This window comes from Phalacrocorax aristotelis, chromosome 3, assembly GCF_949628215.1.
Source record: "Phalacrocorax aristotelis chromosome 3, bGulAri2.1, whole genome shotgun sequence".
In the NCBI taxonomy this organism is placed as follows: domain Eukaryota; kingdom Metazoa; phylum Chordata; class Aves; order Suliformes; family Phalacrocoracidae; genus Phalacrocorax; species Phalacrocorax aristotelis.
In genome coordinates this window covers 122491805-122514615 of record NC_134278.1, presented here as the reverse complement: position 1 = coordinate 122514615, position 22811 = coordinate 122491805, and the positions used below count along the sequence as shown (strand labels likewise).

General features: G+C 36.1%; 1 protein-coding gene across 1 annotated transcript in view; it reads left to right on the top strand.

The window, feature by feature from the left end:
- The window catches only part of FMN2 (formin 2), a 159550-nt gene that overhangs the window by 109440 nt on the left and 27299 nt on the right, over window positions 1-22811 (top strand). Inside the window, exons 14-15 of the mRNA XM_075089405.1 lie at window positions 1855-1947; window positions 15662-15713. Of these exons, the coding sequence (XP_074945506.1) occupies window positions 1855-1947; window positions 15662-15713 (145 nt within the window). The remainder of the gene's footprint in view (window positions 1-1854; window positions 1948-15661; window positions 15714-22811) is intronic.

The window sequence follows — 22811 nt, the reverse complement described above, 5'->3', positions numbered from 1 at the left end:
GGGGGCGGGTTTATGTTTTTTAATATTGCTTCATAAGCAGGGCCATCTATTTAATTAAATATTTTTGTGGGGTCCCCCCCCCCTTAAAAATCTGCAGGTATTTATTTCTATTTTGCTCGAAGCATAAAAAATATATTGAAATTGTTATTGTCACCTTGGCTTTACTCCACTTGTGTGGATCACGGATTATTTGAGTCAGTCTGCTTCTCTGTATACATGCATTTTAAAAATTGGTATCTCTAATTGTCTTTGGTATTTTCACAACTATGAGAAAAAATTATTAACCAATGTCTATGAGATGTAAAGTTTCATTCTCCAAAGATTTGTCCCAGATATAACAGACCAGATGAGTAGTACAGTAAAGTTGAATCAATCTACACAGCAGCAAAATACAGAGAGTGATGTGACTACTATCATGTATGTTTACCTTCTTGGCACTCTAGCTTGAATGACTAGGTACAGATCTGTAGTGGCTGACCAGCATTTGCCAAAATTGATGAACCTTTGGATCCTTCTCTTTAAATATGTTATCTTTAATTGCTCTACCATGCTCTTTTGGATATGTCATTAGCTTCTTTCTGCAAACTAGAGACAGGTATTATTTACCAGATCATAAATTTATGCTTGCTGAAGTAAGAACAAGATGACAACTGATTGATTTTTTGTTTCTTCTTTCCCTGCTGAAACCCTTTCAAATATTACAGAACCACATTTTTAGAGCATTTAATGGTAGTAAGGCTACTACCTGTTATTTCCAGTCTTCAGAAGCAGACTAAATTCTTGTCTGTAGATATTTGGATTAATGCAATTCTAGGCATCATTTATATTTAAAGGAGATAATTATGATAGTACATTCTGCTGCTTCAAAATATTTTTTTTAAATGTCTAACCAGTTTTCTGTGTTTAAAGACATAGCAATAATGCTGTTTTGCTGAAAGAAATGCTGGAGAGTAAACGAGGAAAATGTATTTTTTGAATGTGTGCACAGACTGGAAATTTTGAGGCAGAATCAAGCAGGGTTAGTTTCTGTTGAATGATGGGAACTTACCACAGCCTAAAGAGATTTCCCCTATAATAGAAATCAGGGTTTAATGTTCTTCTGAAGTAGTAGTGCCAGGTGTTCTGTTGCCCCAAATTAAATTACCTTGGACAGTGGGTGGAAGCACCATGGTACCACTTCACTAATGAATAATCTGAACCAGGGCTGCTTCAGGCTCCAGCTTCTCTCTCCTGGTCTCTAGTGCAATAAGAACCAAGCTGTCCTTCTCCAAGGTCTCTCGTAGAGCTCAAGCCATGATAATTGTACTCTTACAATCTTTCACTTTAAACATTTTACACTATTACTTTTGAACTATACAAGGCACTTCACTACATCTGTGGCTTTATCAGGTGTCAAGCTCTCATCTGGCTTTACTCACTAAATTAAGGTCCTTCCTATTATTTGGTGCAGGTTTTGCATCTGAACTTTGTGTTGATTCAGCCACTGTCACCCGGGGCAAGGTATATCAACATGGCCCAGGATCTGAGTTTTTAATTTTGGTCCTGTACATTTCAGCCCCTTAAATTTGTCTTTCTCCTTCAAAACAATAGAATACTTTCATTAATTTTTGCTAACACTCATTTAAACTAACACACTGGCCACAGGTTATCTGTACATTTTGGTCAAAAATATTTGATCGGACATAACTGTTCCTGAACATGTTATCACGGTGTTTGTACTTGAAGTAGAGTGTTTGAGGCACATATTCCAGCACTTTCACTGGCTATGCCTTAATTTAAGTGTGTCTTTTATTACAGTATGCAGATCCGTACTACGATGTGTCATCCTAAACTAATCTGTTACTTCAATTTCAGCATGTGAGACAGAAGCAGCAAAAGTTTATCAGCTATCACTAGAAGAGCACCTCCAGCCTTTCAAAGACAGCATGGAGCAATTCATTAGTCAAGGTAAATAATGAAACGTCACTTAACCTTTTCATGACATTTCAAAGGAAAGTTATGGGAACAATGTTTATACGTTGTGGGAAAGGGACTGTTTATTTTGGCATCATAGAGATGTGGATTAGTTTAATCAGATGCCACACAGTTCTAAAAGATTTGCAAAATGATTCTGTTGTACTGTAGGTGACTCACTCTCTTTTTGCATGACAGCAAAGACAAATGCTATTGGCTTGAGTTCGTGATCTTCTGATAAGTTCAACATTCCAGTAGAAAACAATTTTACAACCTTTGTTCCTTGAAAAATTATTGAAGCTGGATCTGTTTCATTAACTTCTTTCCAAAGAGATAATTCTTTCGTATGCGCCAAAAACATGGAGTAAGCATAGAAAAAGCAGTTAAAAGTTTTCCAGATATATAAGGCAAATACATATTAAATAGTTGGATGTGATTAGTGGAAAACACTGCAAGAGAAAATATATTAGAATATCCGTGATGAACTGGCACCCTGAGTGCTAGAAGGAAAACACTTTAAAAATGAATAGACTATGCTTTCAGTGCTGTACTAGAACCTTTCTTTTCCAAGATACAGGAGGTATGGATAACTTTAATTTTGGACTAGCTGTATATCACATCATCTCTTGAAATACTACTCTTTCAGAGTATAGTCTGTATTATCAGTTCACTTTTTGATACAAATTAGAATTCAATGCATCCGGGTGAGTGGCCTGATGAACTTCCTTGACCACTTTGCCCCTTCTGCTTTGATATTGCATTTTGTAATAGAAGAGAGACCTGCTATCTCCTGAACAGCTAAGTATGTGAAAAGTCAGTTTCTAGTGCTGATTCAATGGAGCTGCTGGTAAATGGTTAGTCTAGAGCTGTGCTAATGAGCTATCATGTATAAAAATCCTCATTAACTGAATGTGCATTATGTTTGAGAGGCCAGTCGGATATACATCTCTTCTTGGTTAGAATACCCAACATGACCATCTATGCTAATATTGTAAGAAGTGGAGTGCATATGTTCTAGTATATGCTGATCCACGCTATAGGACTCTCAATTACGGTGGATAAATTGAGTAAACCCACTGTTTTGAACCATCAAATGTGAATTGATGTTTTCTGAGACAAATGTCTGTCAGCCAAATCTGGCAAACAGGACATTGTCCTCAGCAATACTAGGTATGAACTGCTTTAAAACTGGATTCTGATTAGGTACATGACACATAAATGTTACATTAGTGGCATGATTAAGCATGTAGTATGTGTTTTACATTAGGCTTATGTTATTATTTATACATATAGATAGGGGACAATCAAATCACAAGTTGGTCTGAAAGGGATCGCTAATGGTATACTGTAAATCATGCCATATATTTGCATATTAATCTTAATAACAGAGTAGGAAATCAAACATTAGGATTATATTTCATCAGATGTATATCTGTTAAATTTCTTTCACTTGTTTTAGAAAGCATGCTTTTAGAAGTATCTGACTATACTTTTAGCTTACTTTATGATTTCTGACTGTGACTTCTACAGCATAATTATATCTAAGCTATATAGTAACCTGTTCTGGTTCTGCAAGGATATGCGATTTCCTTTCTTGACTATGTCTGTATTTCAGGAAAGTGAGGAAAAAGAGAGAGGGGGAAAAAAAAAAGTAAAAGAAATGCATCTCATCGACTAAGAACTTTGCTGTGTTCCCATGTTAAAAGCAGATATTGTCGGGTGGTTGACAGAAGGAGAAACTCATAATGTCAGTAAGAACATAATTGTCACCTTTTAAAGAAAATAATTGGAAATGCGTACTGTGAACACAGTGGACTGTGACTAAACAGTTTCTACATTTATTTAAAACTGTAAAGCACGTTTCACAGAATTCTGTCCCAATGTAAGAAAGACAAAGGTTAACATATAGGAAAAAAGAAACCCTGGTTAAGTTCCAAAAATAAAGTAATTTTAAATACCTTTCATTATGAAATCCTTTGTTTTTACTTCATGGGATTGAATTCAGACTTGAAAGAGGCCATGTTTAAAGCAGGATTTCTCTTTCCTGTTCAGTGTTTGACAGGCTTTTGATCTAGATATTTTTTCTAAGGGCTTTTGTTGTTTATGTAGACATAATCGATGAGTCTTTTCAGCTAGACTGCACACATGATCATTTAGAAAAACAGAGGGACAATTCTTGGCACCTTTTGGGGATTTGTGTTTATATAACATATGCTCTGGGCAAAGAAAAATCAAGCTTTAAGTTTTTATCTTTTCAAGTTCCAGTTTCTCTAAAGTCAGAAAAAGTTTTAACTTATAATTCAGATGAAAAGCATTTTTCATAGGGTTGAATAATTTGGCATGTTTATATGATGCCTTTTCAGAGCAGATAACTTGTGTGCATAATGGGACCCAAAAGTTCAAAGTAGCTAGTTATTTACAGCATATTCACTTATACTTGTTGCTAGCAGCTAAAATGGAAAATGGTTTTGCCATAGGCAAGAAAACTTGGACATCAAATTAAATATCCTTGGCAAGGGGTTAGAAAGGCACTGCTTTATAAGAATAGTTACTGTCTGGCACAGTTATGTAACTTTGAATTAAGTTACTGTAACTAGTCTAGCTGATTGTTACTATGGATGTATTAATAAGACTTTTTTTTAACGTTAACACTTTTATTAGATTCATGAGAGACAAAAAAAAAAAGTTGTATATTACTAGCCGACTTGTAAAGATTATTTCATTCAAAAGATAAAGAAGGGGAAGAGGCAAGAATATGTTCAGAGTCATAACATTTTAGATGAAAATGCTAGTGATTGAGGCTGTTTGGTGTTTGCCTTGCCAGCCCCGTCAGTAGGCTCAATAACCTGCATAATCTTTAGAATATGCAAATTAGTGCAAGGATGCCAGTCCTCTTTCTGATGGACTTCAGGATCATCCTTAAAATTATAATTCTACTTAATAGAAGATCAAACTACCTTCCCTATCCTCCCTGCAATGGTTTAGTGGGTATTTTCAAGCGTGCTTTATCTTGTGCATTTGATTTCTGAGGGTCTATATGCCTCAAAAACTCCAAGGCAACTCTCTTTGTTCTCCCATGTTTTCTATCCTCTTTTTGGGTCTGCATGCTCAAATCGTCAATCACAAAGTATATAAAGTGGTTCTTTTATTTTTCACGAATGTTTATATATTTTTCCTGAAATTTTCCATAGTTACAAGGTTTAAAAAGGGGGGAAAAAATAGCTACTTTGAAAAGGAAGATTGGAGAAGAATTATCAGCAAATACAAGACTTTTTAAAATTATATTTTTTGTTACCTATTTCTAACTGTTTCTTTAAGGGTTTCTAATATTTGAGTAACATAAAAGTGAAATTTAGTAGAACAATCATCCTTTTCCAATGAAAAGCTAGTCAGATGAAACTGTAGGAATTTGAAAAGTACTATTTGCATCTCCCCAATATAGGGTATATATTCACTGAAACTTTTCTGTCCTTGAGTTACTCCCCACAAATTACCACAATTTGAATAAGAGACATTGCAAAGGAAAACAGTATTTGGGAACCTCATCTCCTTTGTTCTGTATGTAGCTGTGGATAGATAGGGACACAAAAACATCAGAGGTCACATCCACCAGTTTAGAAAGCTTCAGAAATCACTTCTTTTCCTGCAGGAAATGTGTCTGACACACGGGAGAGTGGGGAAATACTGGGGACACTAATCATCATGCAATTTGTAGAGGAATTTCATTAGCAGTTAGTAATCCTTTAACCTTGTCCCCACTTGATAGGATAGGCAGCTCATGTTGAAAGAATTGTGTGTGCATGAACCACAAATGAGTCTCAAGTCCCCAGGTTTTAACTGTGGTTAACCTTGCAGTGAATAGCAGTCTTTGGGTGTTTGCTGTTGGGACTCCAGCTAGGCTGTGCATTCTTGTCAGCCTGATAAGGCAGGAAACTTATGATTGGAGGCAGCAACCATGGCTCCCTCAGAAAAGTGAGTCTGGTTTCGAAGCTGGGAAGAGGCCCTGTATTGGAATCACAGCTTTTCCACTGAGATTCTATAAATTGTGCAAATGTTGCAGACCTCAGATCTGAGCAAGTCACCCCATATCATATTCAGAAGCTGAACTAAAATAATATAGTTTTAGACTTCAAAATAAAAAAGCATTATGGTGTAGGAAATATAAGAACTAGAATGCATTTTTTGTAGAAGAAGTAAAAACATAATTTTCTGATGTTTAGCTAGTTCATCTAAAAACATTGGGAATAATTCCAGTATGATTGTAAGCTTGGGAGTATAAGGTAACCGTTCAACCTTTGGTTCCTTCTAGTTTTATTTTGCAAAATTCTACAGTTCTGCTTTTGTTAGTGAATGCCGGCCCCTGGTTTCATTCTGGTGGACCCAAGAATACAGACTCTCCTCTAGACTCAAATTCTAGCCACATCCTCAAGATCTTGCAGAATAAGAATAAAGATGCTAAATTGTCCTCTCGGGTCAGCTGTCTGTAACAATCTCCCTCGTTGCCAGGAAGAGCATTCAGGAATCCAGTTTCTAAACCATTAGTAAATGAACATATAAATCACAAAGAGTGTTGTATTTATCACTGTAGCTGCAACCAGAGAGTTGGCCATGACTTGTTCTTTTAGGTCAAGCAGCAAAAGGCTGTGCATCATCAAATGATGGATTGTGAATGAGACTAAAGCATCAGACTGAATCTTGGATGGCTGGGTTCAGTTTCTGGCTCCAGAAGTACTGTAGAAGATTGCGAAATGAATGCTGCTAGGGTAATCTTAATTCTGGCACTTTCTAACCCAGAATGATTGATTTTTCAGATTCTTGTTTCTTTAAATGTTGCTTTTATAATTTGATTAATATAAGGGAGAACATAGCACTACTTCATAATTTCTCTAAAAATAATTTGAGAAAAAATGACTAAAACACCATTAGGAATATATACAAATAAATGGTTTTGTTTCTGTTTTTTTTTTTAAATATGCACAGAACATTAAGGAGTTGGATACTGGTAGATTTATGTGGAGATATTAAGTTTAAATATTATTATTATAAAAATCTAGTATGATTTTTTAAAAATCCATTATTTTAGAAGAAAATATTGGAGGGATATGAAGAGTGAGCAATGTAAAGTCACTAGAACAAAAGATGCAGGAATTCACACTTAATTTAATCCCATGAATGTTTACATTTTTATGTTAGTATTCTTTTTGTTGGATGACTGAAAGAGCTTTTAAAACTTGTTCTTTGAGTGCTGAAAGTATTTTTTTTAATCTCACACTGACATCTTAATGCTAATAAATAGTTTAACGTCAGTTTTGTATAAACTTGTCCCTACCTCGGATGTCAGCACCTCCACTGGTGTGCATTATTACATAATAATCCTAATTCAGATTGTGTTGTATTTGCAGTACTAAACAGCCTTCACTGAATTAGCCTCACCTTTCCTCAAAGTCCATGAAAGGCCAAACGTTTAGACTGGGGCTGGCAGCTGTTTGTGCCTTTGGCACAGGACCTCATTTAATTGTTTTCGTAGGCATCAATACAAGGACAGCAGGCAGCACAGGTGTGGTAGAGTAAAAAAGGTATTTCGGCATCACTTCAGAATAGATCAATGCATGAGTGTCACAATAGCATGATACAGGTCATCCACCCCAAAATATTCTGTATAAATGCAGCAGATTGCTGAAATTACCAAAACCCTCGTGGATAGTGGAGGGGGAGGAAATTAATTTGCATTTTAAATCTCTTCTCCAGTAAAATCCAAAATATGTTCAGATAACGTTGATTTTACCACATAGTTGGGATGGAGAAGGAAAAATGAGAGGAGGACATTAAAGCTTAAGTAAGAGCACTTAGCTCCCCCATTATGGCATGACACATTCTTCAGCACTGCAGAGTCCAGGCTCACAGCTGAATAGCCTTCCTTTTAAATCAGGCCTGAAATCTCTTGCAGTATCTTTAATGTACCTAATAACATATATTTAGTCCTTGGTGTGCTAGCTAGCTGCATGCCTGTTTAGTGCCTAGCCTGACCTGACCGAGACCTTTGAGCAGTGTAAGGTTTTAGAATCAGTAGCAGGGCACCATGGGGTGAGTAGCTCAAAGCTGCACATGAAATACTATGTATTTTACTTCCATGAATGTGACATATGACAGCATTATAGTGAGTAGTCACTAAATGCACATAACTAAGTATAACAGAGGGATTTTCCTTTGAATCTGGGTCCCAGTTCTCCCTCAGCTGACATCAGATGTCATCTTTCAAAGGGTGGCAAATAACCTATCTTCTTACCAGACTGCTGCCTGGTATGGATTAAAAGAGGACAGAAATAGCAAAATGTGGAGAGTTCACATCTTGAAACACAGCATGAATGAGGGGTGGATAGGACTTGTGCTGAGGTTTTTGTTGTTGTTGTTGTTATTAATTAATATAGTTATTAATTTGAAAAGTCAGTCTCCTTTTATAGAGTCTGTTGTTGCTAAGTTTAGATTTTTTTTTAACTTTCAACAAAGATCAACTTTCAGTGCTCACATATTCACTGAGAGTTTAAGCTGTGGTTCCATAGATCTTGATCATAATCTATGGGGCTGGTACATCTTTTGAGTTATTCCTGTTGTGTGAGAGAGTAAAGTCATTGTGAAGTGCAATTGGTTGTAATCAATATAAATGTTTGTTAACTTATCATAGGTGTTGAAAAAACTGGAACAACATAATTAGGAAAATATCCAGCATATTAGATGCTCTATCCCCAGTTATCTTCCAGAAACTGGGGTCTGAATGAAGTATTTAAACATTCTTTTTCATGTATGTATGAAAATCTTAGAAAATGGGGGAGAGGGAATATGTATTCTTCATGTTCACCACCTTCTATGTATTTGTCGTAGGAAATGCAGCAGGGTGTAAGACTCTTGCTAGGATTCCCAGAAGAAATCTTGCTTATTCTCTTGCAAAGCTTTCTTAGCATGAATGTACCTGATAATAAGCCATCCAAATGTACTTGGATCTTTGTTCAGTGTAAACAGAAATTCTCAAAACTATAGCAACGTAGCTCTAATGACTCATTGGAAAGGCATTGTATCTGTAAAAAAAAAAACAAAACACAAACGAAAAAACAAAACCCAAAACTGGCTCCACTTGAAAGTTACTGGAAAGCACATTCATAGCTAATTATAAACAAATACTAGTTAACACTTTAAATAAAAAGAGAGGAAAAAAAGCAAAAAGATTTAGGACATAGACAAGCAGATGAAAGGTTTCTTGTTGCCTTCCATCTGAGATTACTCAGATGCATTCCTGTATTCAGTTACCTGAGAAGATGTGATATTCCCTTAAGAGAGATCAGGAGATCAGAAGGGATGGCAGTTTTGTGCATCTTCTTACTCATAGCCCTTTGAAACTGGTTCAGCAGAAATAACTTAAATTGTAACAGGGTTTGGGGCCAGATGGTGACTACAGACAGTAAACATTGGGTCAAAATCATACCAAAAAACAACAACAAAATGTTCTGGTGGAAAAAAAGCTCTGAGAGGGCATTTGAATGCTGTTTGAGTAGATCTACAAGGTCTACTTGGAATAATTTCTCAATTGGAACCAAAGGGTCAACTTGTTTTATGACTATACTTATCTAGTACATTTGCACATAAAGGACACTGATAATTCATATTAACTGTTAGCTTTGAGCCTATTTTTCTTACGAAATTCCTAGTATTATTGCATATTCAATTTTAAGCTTAAGTTTTAATGCTTTTTTTTTTTTACAAAGCCACCACGCACAAGCCTCTGTCATCATTTAAAAATTAATGATCATCCAACTTTTCTTTACAATCTTCCCCAAAACCCACTTTCTTTGTGATAGTTTCCATCTAAAATGGCTACTTAGTTCTTTCCAGTGCCACTAATGTCCCCAACCACATTTTCTCAAGAGCTTTCTACTGGTCCTGGGGTCTTTGCTATTCTGCTTTTGGTATTTCAAGGTATTTCAAAACTCAGTGTTGCTGATTGCAAATAAAATAGCTGTAAGTATTATTTTGGTGTTTCCTGGCGTTATTTAAAAGTACGTATACTACCAACGAGAATGGAGGAATTCTCTTAGGAGCTCTGGCAGAGGTATTGTAAACTTAGACCCCAATAATACCATGCCCTTGCTTGTGGTGATTGTTGATCCAGTACTTTCTCTCTCTACACTTTCTTTCTGTTGTAGTCACATGCATGAGATACCTACAGGAGGTATCCTCATGGCCTCTGTCAGGCACCTTAGGTCCTCAGATCTTAGTGGAGCCGCGTCAGCAGTGACAGATGAACTGCCTGATGTTCCAGATGCATTTTAAGAAAGTCTATCCTTCAATTTTATTTTTTAGTTCTGTTTTGTTGGGGGGTTTTTTGGAGTTTGTGGCCCTCCCAGAGGAGATTTTGTATATGCTACCATTCACTCATCACCACTGTGGAAAAAAATATGTCCTCTTTAGAATCCTGTTAAATCTGCAGCAAGGGTTCATAAAAGTGTTAGAAATAGTTTTATTTTCTTCAGCAAAAAGGAATTCTGGAAACTCCACTGCTTTTCAATAGTATCTATATATCACAGGGGCAGAATAGTCCCAGTATAAAACAGTTGTTGTAGGTCTCTGATGTCCCAGTTAGTCTTAGGTCAAATATTTCTTAAGATTTTTAAATACTCTGGAAGAGACTAATAAAGAGTGAAATGTTGCACTTTCAAACAAGAATTTGCAGCAACTGATAACAGAGACAACAGGTGTTATATGCAATATTGGTCTATATAGAAAATCATCTGTGCCTACAGAAAATAGATACATTCATGTAAATAACTTTTTTAAAAAATCAGATTTAATGCAGAAGGTATAATGGTTAAATTTGGAGGAGACTAATACAGTAAGTTCATTGGACTGAAAATGAGAAGATACTTGGCAATGTTCTTAGTTCTCAGAGTGACTTGATTCCTGCGGAGATTTTAGCATAATAGGTCTGAACTGTCACTTGCCATTGAGGTCAGAAGGGACAATTTGTGGTCAAAATATGGCTTCTCTGTCCTTACCTTTGAACCGCTGGTCATTTAGTTTAGTCTTCTAGGCTTCTTAAAAAAAAAAAAAAAAAAGACTGCATGGAGAAAAGTGAATTATACTGTTCTGCTAAAGACCATTATTTTCTAGAATGCCTGTGTATATTTCTCACATTCAATTTTGTGAGATGGTTGAGTTTTTCATGAATGCTCAGGTCACTTCACTATGGCTATTCATGTATGTGCCTTTGCAGAAGTTTATAGGTAACCTTTGCAGGACTCTAATCTAAAAGAATTGGAAGAGCAAACACATGGAACAATGGCATGTATCATTCTGGAATGTGGGTACATGCTGATAACAACAGAGCTTTTGTAAATTAAGTTAATTAGACTTCATTTGTGAGGCCTTGTTGGAAAGCTAATTTTGAGTTGCATGAAATCAAGTTTTATGCCCCAATTATAAAACATCAAACAGTAAATTTAAGCAAATACAAAAAGTGATAAGAAAGAAATTAGAACATCTGATATGAGTAAATTTTGAAGAAATACATATACCCTGTAGTTAAAAGAGAATTGATTGAAGAATCTTGGATACAGTACAGTCCTCATTCTTGGTAAGGAATGACGTAGGGAGGAAGGAATGTACTTGAATTTTGACCAAATATATAAAGTATCTAGGAAGTATAGACCTTGCCTTAAAGGAAAACCATCTTTAAGTAATCTGGAGGTATCTTAATGGAAAAAGCAGGCAAACAGTGGAACATTGTCCAACAAGAAGGCATTAATGACACTTTCAAAAGAAAAAGTGAAAAGATAACTAATTCAGTACACGCTGCAAGTGGTAGGTAAGGCAGCTTTGCTCCTGAGAGGTCACTTTCACTCTAAAATGTTCTTTTCTTGATATGGCAATGCTTTTCAATATAACCTGAGGTTATTTTTCAGCTATATAATTTTAAGTAGATTTTACAGAATATATATGCATTCAGGATTATAAGAGTGGCATGTAAAGCCCTACAATATATTGAGTGTATGTAGGCAGAGATACAAAACTAAGTTTACCTAAGTAAGTTTACTGAGGTATTACATGAAATATAGTAGCTAGTATTTCCTGGCTTGATATAGTCTTTAATAGATTTAGAACAGTGTATTTGGTGGTAGTTAGTAAGTTAGTGTCAAGGATCAAGAAAACTACTCTTAGCAGAGGGTTGGAAAAAAGATGAGAAGTCAATAATATATGGAATACTTTAATTTGGGAAAGATAACTGACCCAAGAGTGGGAAGTCCTACATCTGTCAGAAAAGCCTGCAAGCAGTGGCTGCTATGGTCCGCTAATGGATTCTAAATACGTACGAAAGCAGATATGGCTACTGGATGACTGCAAGACTTCTTTTAATATTTCTTAAAGAAAACTAATAAGATTTTCTGAAATAACCGTGCTTCTTGGAGATAGAGATAAATTTTAGTGGCTGAACGGAGCACTCAGATGTGCTCAGCTGCCTTATTCCTGGAAATTACCAATTTTCCTGTATCAGCCATTGCCATGGTAGGATTACTGTGGAGCAGGTAGGGACTTTCTCCTATTTAGTTCACCTGCTGGAGGAGTTCCCTTTTGTAAAAGGGAATACATTTTTCTCCCAAGAATGTTTCCCTGAGGTGGACACTTTGCAGCTGGTACTTAGCACTTATTTGATATAGGCTGCTGAGAATGAAGAATGACAAACTGGTGCCTCTCAGGCGCTCTCTTTAGAGTTGTGATGAACTGCTTTAGAGGAAGAAATGACAGCAAAGATGCATTATACTGAATAAAATGGTAAAGTCTAATGCACTCTGGGACACTTCAACTGAATTTGTCATAACTCTGAATTTTTTTCCTCCCCAACTCAACAGGAAAAATGAGTTTAATGCAGTTTACCAATGGAGCAATAAGCACAGAGCGAAGTACCAATAACCACTAATATCAGGTGATCATATTAGTGGCCAGTTCCAGCTTCTTCAATATCTAATAGTTATTCCATCGTATCCAGGTGGTAGTAAGACTTTTGTGTTTCTGATAACAGGAGGCTTTCTTCACTTGCTGGTTAAACCTCAATGCATGCCTTTGATTAGCCATTGTCTACAGCTTTCAGACGTTTGCTGTATACTAGTGCAAAAGCAATCATCTGAATATTTTCTTTGGACAGGGACAGATCCCTGAGTGTACATACTGTGTTTTCTTCTCTTTCACTGGTGCCACCTGTTGTATTGTAGAAGCAGAATTGTTTTCATACTGTTCTTTAACTTTTTATGTCTAGAAAAATGAGAAAGCAAACGGATTGCAAGTCAGTTTCACACTTGAATAATATCTTTTTGATAGGATGCAAAAGGTTTAGAAGTGTCATCACATATTTGGAACACACTACAAGGGAATTCTCTCTTAGAGAAAATAATTTCCTTGCAAGACTGTTTAATGCCAAGAGGCGATCTGATGCAGGAGGAAATCTCTTTCTGTGGGTGTAGTAGCTGCCTTATGCATAGGTAGTTATTACTTTTTTTAAAAAGCTATTACATGCACCTGCATCATTCAGGATTCTCCAGTTTTTTTCGTCGTATAATACACATTCTCTATGAAAGGATTAAAAGTACAGATACCTGAAATATTTTTTTTTTCCTTCCTGTGGACAATAGTGACTTTTCTTTTAAATTGAAGCAAAACTTGCTCCAGAATGGGGACATTCTGACATGCTTTGATAAGCCTAATATAATATGTTGTGCTTGCACTTTTTAAAAAAGTAAATTTTGGAATATTTGCTCTGTTGTTGGTGGGTAAATAATTGTTTGTCAGCATGTGCAGAACAGTTGAAATAAGAAAAAACCCAAAAGTAGACAGTTGAGATGATGCTATATCCCATCAATCCTGGAAATTATAAAATGAGTTATATCCTACGAATATGATGTATGTACTAAAAGACTGTCCTAGGCCAGAACATGTTAGCCTCCATTTCCAAGCATGGTTTAACTGAGAGGAATCCAAATTACATTTTTCAGTAAAAGAATTATTTAAAAGTTGTATCTGTGGATAGTTAGTGAAAGCATTAACGTAGAATTAGATATTGGGTCTCCCTTCATGCAGTATTTGTGTGCAGTCTCTTCTCTCTTGTTCCATATGGCTTTACAAGTCATACCTTGACTTTCAGGATTGAAGAAGGAAGAGGAAAAAAAGTATTAATGAAATTCTGTCAAAGCTGCCAGGTTTCACCTGGTTTCGCATCCAAAGCAAGGCAAGGCTTTCAAGAAAAACTCTAAGTCAGCCCAAATTCACTCAACACTGGGCCCAAGTTCACTCGAAAGGGTTGTGAGCCCTCACAAACCTTTTGAAGAATCTGGGCTGAGTTTCAAGTCTGTATTGAAACCTGTAATCAGGAAGGCTTCACGTGCTCTTGAATTTCCTTGAGAACTTTTACCCAGCTCTCCCTCAAATTTTCTGTGGTTTGCTGGGATTCTTTTTTTTTCACTTTCAGCATCTTTCAGTATCTTTGCTACAGATTTCACATGTCTGTTTTAGTGTTAGTGTATGTTTGTGAAGTGCTGTTGATGGAAGCATTGTAACAGGAAAATAGTGGTTATCTTTGTTCCGTAATAATTTCATTGCCTTTCTCATTTTTGCCAAATTTAAAATCAGGATTTCCTTTCGCAAAGGCAGTGTGTCTACAATGTAGAAAAATAATTTTAATGAATTATTATTGTAGAGCTATGTAGGCAAAAGGGAATGAAAAATAGCTTAAAGGTTTGTTCTTCTTTTTTAGATTTCTATATGAATTCTGTACCACTGACATTTGTTTCTAGGGTGGTTCAGAGCCTCTTCATGTCCCAAAACCCACTGACTCTTGGGAATCCTAAAATTCTCTTTAGAAATTAGCAGGCCAGTAGTCCAACAGACTGAAAAGGGCAATCAAGTTCCAAACTAAAAAGCTTTTGGCTAAAGCATGCAAATCTTAAATGGAATTTAAGTTGTGCTACCTGAATGACTATATAGGTATAAATCTTACCCAAGCACACATGCACAGAGCAGTTTGCACAGTGGTGATGCCTAAGTTAATATATATGTGTTTGTAGATTTTGTGTACAAGAATATCCACCTAAGTTAAGTGAAATGAGTACAAAATAAATTATGAGAGAACACATGGAAAATAGGTTTCGTTTTTGGTTTTTTTTTTGCTTTACCAATGTGTGGCTATGACTGTTTAGTATTTTTAATTTCCTACACATCAGTCATGTTTTCTATATGGGCCCGCTATGGCTTTAGTACTTCGTTAACTGATGTGTCTTCAGGGAGGTGGTGTGTGCAGGGAGAGGGAAGAAAGCTTTTATTTGTAACTATCAAACAACCTTTAGAAAAGCTATAAAGCTGAATCCCTCCTGCTCTTCACTCAGCTTTTCCTCCTCTTGGTAGACCAGTTCCCATATTTGTTAGGCTTTCAGGATCATTCTTTAGGATGTGGTTTTAAGTAATTTTCATTACTTGGTGGTTGTTTATATTACTGCAAGATTTTTTAAAAAAATTTTCAAAACTTGCTTTGAGGTTTTTTGTACATAATGTACATAAGTATATCCTCAGGTGGTTTCTCTACATTTTACGTATGACATATTTACAGTGAACGTTATCCTGAAACAACATCTTTATCTTTCACTTTGTAGCTAATTCTTTGATTGTATTTTTACAGCTAAGGTAGACCAAGAAAATGAAGAGAAGTCACTGACAGAAGCGCATAAAAGGTAAGAAATAACAGTGCAGTAAAACCTTTCTTTGAAAACCATGTTTTGGTAGAAATTGCTGTATTGGCAGCCAGCTTTATTGTATTTTTGAACAGTGAAAGAAATGCACTCAGAAAATTAAGTGATATTCATTTGTTGTTGATTTTAATTTGACAATTAGGAAAAAAAAATGAAGGAATATAGACACGCAGCCTACCTTTAGAGAAATATTGCACATGACTCCTGTCTTCCAGAAAATGCATGTACCTCATGTAAAAACAAAATCAGAATATACCAGTTGGATTGAGAGAAAACTGTTCATAGTACACCAGTATTATGGTGATTTGACAGACATGTAACATTCCCCAGACAATTATTATTCATTAGGTACCACTTCCTGTGCTTATAAAATGTCTGCTTTAAAATAAAGAATGGAAATATGTTTTTTGATATACTAATGATATGTATAATTAAATGTGATTTCCTTCGTAGAATAGCTAATAAATCTGCAAATAGTTTTTTGTGGCAAAAGGCAAAATACCTCATTAAATTTCATTACAGATGTGTGCAATTGAGAGCGTTTTCAAAATTGGGAACTTCATTACATTGCACAACTTGTGGTTTCTTCTGATTTTTTGGCAGTGTTCTCCAGAAGTTCTCCAGAAGCAGTGTTTAAATGGGACAGATTTTTATCTGTCCCAGCAAAAGACCAAAATATGACACACACCGTTTGTAGTCCAGAGTTAGTGAAACTGACAGTCTGCATTTGTGTTTGTTTCTGTAAAATTAGCATCATCTTTTTGTACTAGCTACAACTGCCACTGAATATATGCTAATGAATATATTTGTATTCATTACATATTCCCAAAGCTGGGAAGCCTCTCAGTAGGATTCCAGTAAAATACACCACTAAGAGGTTCTAGTTTTCAGAATGATTTGTTAGCCATTCTATGGCTGCGATGCCCAGATTTGCTATCTGCTGTAATGCCCCAGTGCACTTGACATCTTTCCTCATACAGCATCACATTTTCTCTCTATTCCCTTGGGCCATGTACTAAAGAAAGTACATGAAAAGGAAGCCAAGGGGAAAGTGGATGTTCCTCTGCCACAAGAAGCTCCCTCCTTACTTGTAAGGAGATGGCAGGTCCTTGAGTGGTACATTGGCGATGCGGGATCATGATGGAAAAAATGGAACAAAGGGAGTTTTACTTTGGCTTAGTATCGTACTTCTTGCTCAAGTATATGAAAGGCATTCCTGACATTTCTTAGGTTTGGTTTAACTGCTGAGTTACATAACTCTTATCCTTAAAAATCTCCTTCACAATAAAACTTTGAGAGAAGAAACTGCTGTTAAGAGATTTTTGTAATCTCTCACTGTTCTTTTAAGGAAACTGTTTCTCCAGTGGAAAATGGATTAGACTGCATGTCCAAAGCTGAGAGATGTCTAAGGACAAGGGAAATCTGCAACCTGTTCAGGAATCTTGTGACTTGTCACTGTCTTCTGGTGTTTAATTCACTCTCCACTTTTTTTTTTTTCCTCTTCCCTGACTGCACTGGAACCGTCATATTGAAAACTTCCCCTTGGTATATCTAGCATCCATAATATGGGGGAAGAAAGCAAACTGCTCCCTGGATTCTCATTCAGCTTGGTCTGCTCCTTCTGACTTGTCCTAATTCTTCCTTTTCCCCGTGTTGAGTGCAGCAGCTTCCTTAGTTTGTCAAAGAAAAAAATACAGTTTCATTGTTCCTCTTCACTGTGAATATACAGCAAGGATAACATCACATGCAAAACCTTGTGTGGAACACAGAAGGATTTATGCTAGGACAACGTTAGGGCAAAGGTTTTTTTACTATATTCTAGGTTATATTTATCTTCATTCCTTCCTTCCACCTTCCCACTGAAATTCTTAATCAGATTAGTGGTATTTGTTAAAATAATGAAGACAGCTTCATGGTATAGTTTTAGTATTATGTGTATTTATTTCACTAAGATCTTTAACTGGGTTTAGAAATAAAATGGTTGAGATCTTTAGTGGTGGGGGCTGGGTGAAAAAGATGATGAGAGCTTAAAAATCTAAATGAAAGATTAGTTACATTTGGCTAATCATAGGTAGAACAGCAATGCATAGGATGACTAGACAAGCAAGTAGTGCAAGGAAAAGTGATGGATTAGATGGAGCAAAATTAATGTGACTAATGTGCTTGGATTTTCCTTTTTGAGGTGGATAACTTCAGCTCATGTATAAGTTCAGGTCTAACCCACGATAGCATTTTTTAGATTTCAGTAAAAGTTAAAAAAGTACAAATTTTCTTTTTTTTCTCTCTCTTTTCTTTGGGGTGGGGGGGAGGGGGAAGGGGTTGTTGTCTGTTTGTTTTGGGTATTTTTTCATTTTTAGTTATTTTGGGCACAAAATAGTAAGGCTGATATCTCCATAAAAATACAAAAGTCTAAAAGACAAGCTCTTGCAGCAATAACAACAAAAATGTTTCTAAAATGAATAATGATTTGGGGAAAATGCAGCAATGTGTATTTTAGAAAAGCTCAATTGTGCAATAGATGAGCTGAAATGGAAAGTTAATCTTCCACACAAAATAAAGACAAAGAAAATGGAATGTCTGCTCCAGGGACTCCATAGAGTGTATAGCTGTTCATTTGTCACAAGTGAGAAAATGTTTAATCGGTTTTGAAATGATGTATTCTCTCTTTATTTATCGTGTTTAGTGACTTTAAGAGTGTCAGTATGTAAAGTGTTTATCCAAGGAATGGATTTCTGGCACATGGATAAAATGAAAAGTGAAATGTTTAGCTCGCAATAGGCATATGTTCCAAGATCTCTCTGAGTAAGTATCCTGAGATGAGAAGAAAGCACACAGGTCTGTGTTTATCTAGCTTACGCAGGCAGACAAGGAAGGCTCCAGCCTGGTATTAACACTGAAGTGACATGGAATGTCTTCACTAAACCCCAAACAATTACATCATTCTCTTAACAATATTGATAAAGTGTAATGAAAAAGAACCTGGCACTTTCCAATTAGATCCTCGTTGCTAAATACTTGAGAAACTGTGAAATACTTGACAAGTTAAAGTAAAAACCACTGTTTTGGGGGGAGGGGAAAGAAGTAAAACAGGAGAGGTGGAAGAGGAGGAGGAGGGAAAGAGATGCTTCTATATTTTAGAAGTCCACAATTTGGTGCTTTTTTTTTTTAATTTTAGATTATGTCCTCTCTCACAGGATGCATAGTTGTATGCTCAATTACACAGTTGTACATAACATTTAAATAACTTTAACATCTTTGAAAATTGGGAGATACAGCACACTTTCCACCCAGAAACAAACAACTTTTTCTGTCTGCTATATTTTCATATACTTAGCTTTAAATATCTCTAATCTTTCAAGACGTGATTTTTCTTTAAGCAAGTAGAAAAAATTAGAAGCAATATTGTTTCTAGGTATGCTTTATACAATTTTAGAATGAGATAGAGTATGATCACAATATTCACAGCAAATAGGAACCAAGATTGCATCAAAGTTATTGTCAAAAGTAATATGATAGCTGATGTCTTGTTTACCGTTCTAGAATAATAGGCAATAGCAAGAACAGCTATCTAATGTTGCTGGTTTATAATCAGAAATGAGTTAGTTACTTCTCTTCTTGCACTTCATTCCTGAAGAAGCAACAGCTAAACCACCTGACTAGAATTACCAGAAACAGCATTCAGTGAAGCTGAAGGTCCTAATTCTCTGCCTCGCTACCTCTAGTCAGCTGAATTGCTATGAAGAAATAGCATGTAGTTTTATTACTTTCTTATAATACCTTACCCACTATTGAGTTCTGATCTCCTTGGAAGGCTTCCAGATTAGGGTCTTTTTTTAGAAGACTATAAATCCAGACTGTAACACTGATCTCTCTTCCACTGAATTATTTAAGATGATCTTTTTCTTTTTTCTTCCCCTCTGCCTGTAATTATTTGTCTCTTCTGGGAATAACGCCTCAGGAATCATTCACAAATTGAACTGGAGGTACTTGTTTGAGACCTGAGGCACAGTCAGCTGATCTTCAGTTCTTCCTGCTATTGCTCAGTCAAACGATGAAGCATCGGATTCTAAATTAGGTGCAGTAACACTGAAAATTGCTCAGTCAATGTATGCTGAAAAATCTCTTAGGAGCACTACAAATCCTTTTATTCTAATATTTCAGATAGTATAACCCTGTTTGAAGTGATAACACAGGTAACTAAGACAACAGTTCCCTATAATGGTGGCTTGATTTGGGGTGAAAGTGTTCACCCATTTTTTTTCCTGCTGTGATGCCTAATGAGGGCTGGATAGACAGAAATGCCGCTCGCTATCATGGCTTTGTGCACATCACTGACCTTAAAGAATCTGAGAATTTTATCTGTTCTATAGTAAATCTCAATGCATTATGAGAATATATATTTGAATATATATTTGTTTTTAAAAAAGTCAAACAGGATTTTCTGCCTTCTGACGTAAATATCAACTGGGGAATTTAGGATGTGTGTGGCTAGGTATAGAACACTCTTCCTATGTCAGGATATTTTTATTTGGTTTATTTTATAATTTGCTCCCATTACTTTCACATTCCAGTGATTTTTAGGCTTTTAAGTGCTTCCTGAGTGCAGCCTCCCAGGCACCTCCTCTGTTTTCAGGACTTTTAATAATCCATTTAGCAATGTGTTGTTGCTTTCTTTGCTGTAGCAACAAATGACATTAATTTTGAAGATAAATGTTTACCTTTAAATTCCCTGCAAAAATAGTACTCCTGACACAACACTTCACGGACTTCCATTGGCTTCACTGAACATGAGACCTGGGGAGGAACAAAGCTTTACACCTGCTTATGAGCTGACAAGTTGATGACACTTAGAGAAATAGCAGACAATATGGTACAATGGCACTGCTGAAAAGCAACACTGAGAATTGTAGCACCTAAATCTGGTAATCCTTTAAAAGAGTAAACGTTCCTCCAGTCTCCCTACCCTCCACACAATGATTTGGACAGTTTCCAAAGGTGAACTGTAAAGTTAAAGTGAAAATTGAGTTAATGATTGAAATAAAGTGGTGAAAAGCTCAGAATGGAGAGAGGTATGTAGTTTAGAAAAAAAACAAAAGACCAGCATAACACTTTTAACTGAAAGGCAAGAATATGCTGTTGGACTCCATCTTTCACTACTCTTTGGCCATTCATCCTTTGTTGGTTCCTTTACTGTTAGGTCTCTTTTCTCGCTGTGTGGCTGCCAGCATGCAGACTTGAATTGCTCATGGTAATACATTTCAGACTGTAGGTATACATTAGTTGCATCAGCAAAAAGTAAATACTTGGCGAGCTAAGGAAATGTGTATAGAAGAAGCTTACAGGCTGTTAAACAGATCGGATCACTCTGGTTTAGTATCCTGTCTCTGACAAAATTTCAGGGCTTGTAAATATGCAGTAATGGAAACTTAGATGGCAGTTTAGTTATGTCAGAAAGTCTCTTCTGAAATATGGGTAATGGATTTTTTCCTGAAAGACGAAGTCTTTGACCTTTTCTGAAAATATTTGCCGGAAGACTGCAAGTCCTTTACCATTTGCACGATTGACTTTTGTCTGTAAGAGCATTGTCTTTTCGTTCAAAGATGTCAGACTTCTTGCTTAAAAAAGTAATTTTATTTTATTGTTTTTGAATTAGTTTGCATTTAATGGCATTCAGTGCTAGTGTGAACAAATGGTAATATAGCTTTTAACAGACTGAGGTACAATTCAGAGATCAAATATTCTGCAATGTAAACTCATCTTTATGCAATTTATTCTACAGTTTATGTAGAGAACCTATTCTTAGACATACAGTGAAACATAAAAGATATAATTTTAAGGTGCAAATACAGTTACACAGCTAAGTAGCATGGTTAACAGTACAGCTAAGAAACACCTGATAACAGTATAGTCAAAATAACTGGGGTCTGATCATACCCAATACTTATACTATAGCATTAAATTCAGCATTAAAAAAAACTAAGAGAAGATTCACGTAGCTAATAAAATTAAGGAAAAAAAAATACAAAAATTAAAATCTTTAAATGTGGCACATTATTTTGACCTCCAGTTTATGTCCAGCAGGTGGTTTCACTGAGTAGTCCTCAGAAATTCAAGATATTCCTCTTGAGCTGATACAGCTGAAGTAACATCCTTGTGTGTGTGTGTGTACACACGCGTGATTAGCTCCAGTGCCTCTCCATTGTGCATCAGCTCCTGATTATGTTCAGTATGTTTTCCTTTCATCATATTGTCTACCTGAGCTGTTTGATTAGATTGTTAACTAAGACCTTCACAGTAGAGTGTTTGCATTTACAATGACTGTGGCTTAAATGTGGCTAACACTTCTGCTTTTACTCTTGTATGTTGATTTGCCACTACAGTTGTTGCTTTCTTCTTTGCTCTATTTTAAGATTTACTTTAAGGATTATCATATTTCTGTTGTCATGTGTATGCAAATAGAAAAGCAGAACACTAGGGATGTGGTTTAATTAGGTCACAATTGCATTAACTCATCTGGGAACTATCCAGTAATAACTTGTACAATATAGGTCATTCCTTCCATAATAACTTCCAGCTGATGGAAAGCTGCCATCAGCCCCTCCACAGTATAGGGCTTGCCTCAGCCTACTGCTGAAACCTCACTGTGCTTCTCATATGTGGAGGTTAGGTTAATTGTCTAGGAAAAAATTGTTTCCTCTTTACTCTTCCTCGGTTTGTTCCTCTGCCATGTTGCCTTGTTTCTTGTCTTCCTTAACAAATTAGATTAAGAAACAGCTTTAGTGCACCAGATCCATTCTGCACTGTCGTAAATGAATGCTTCTCATAGGATAACTTGCACCTGCTTCTTTTCTGACTGCTACCTGAAAGGTGGTTCTACCGTAATCAGTCTGTTGTGGAGGTAAAAGTTCCTTGTCCTCCCCGAAAGAAACAACTAAGGCAATGGTCACCCCAGACCAGAAACACCATGAAGCCTTTGTGTAGTCCTTAGAAGGGATGGGAACAGCTCCTCCAGACATGGAGGAGTGTTCTTAGGCCAAACGAGTATGGTTTATTTAGCTTTGCTTGGATGTGTGAATATTG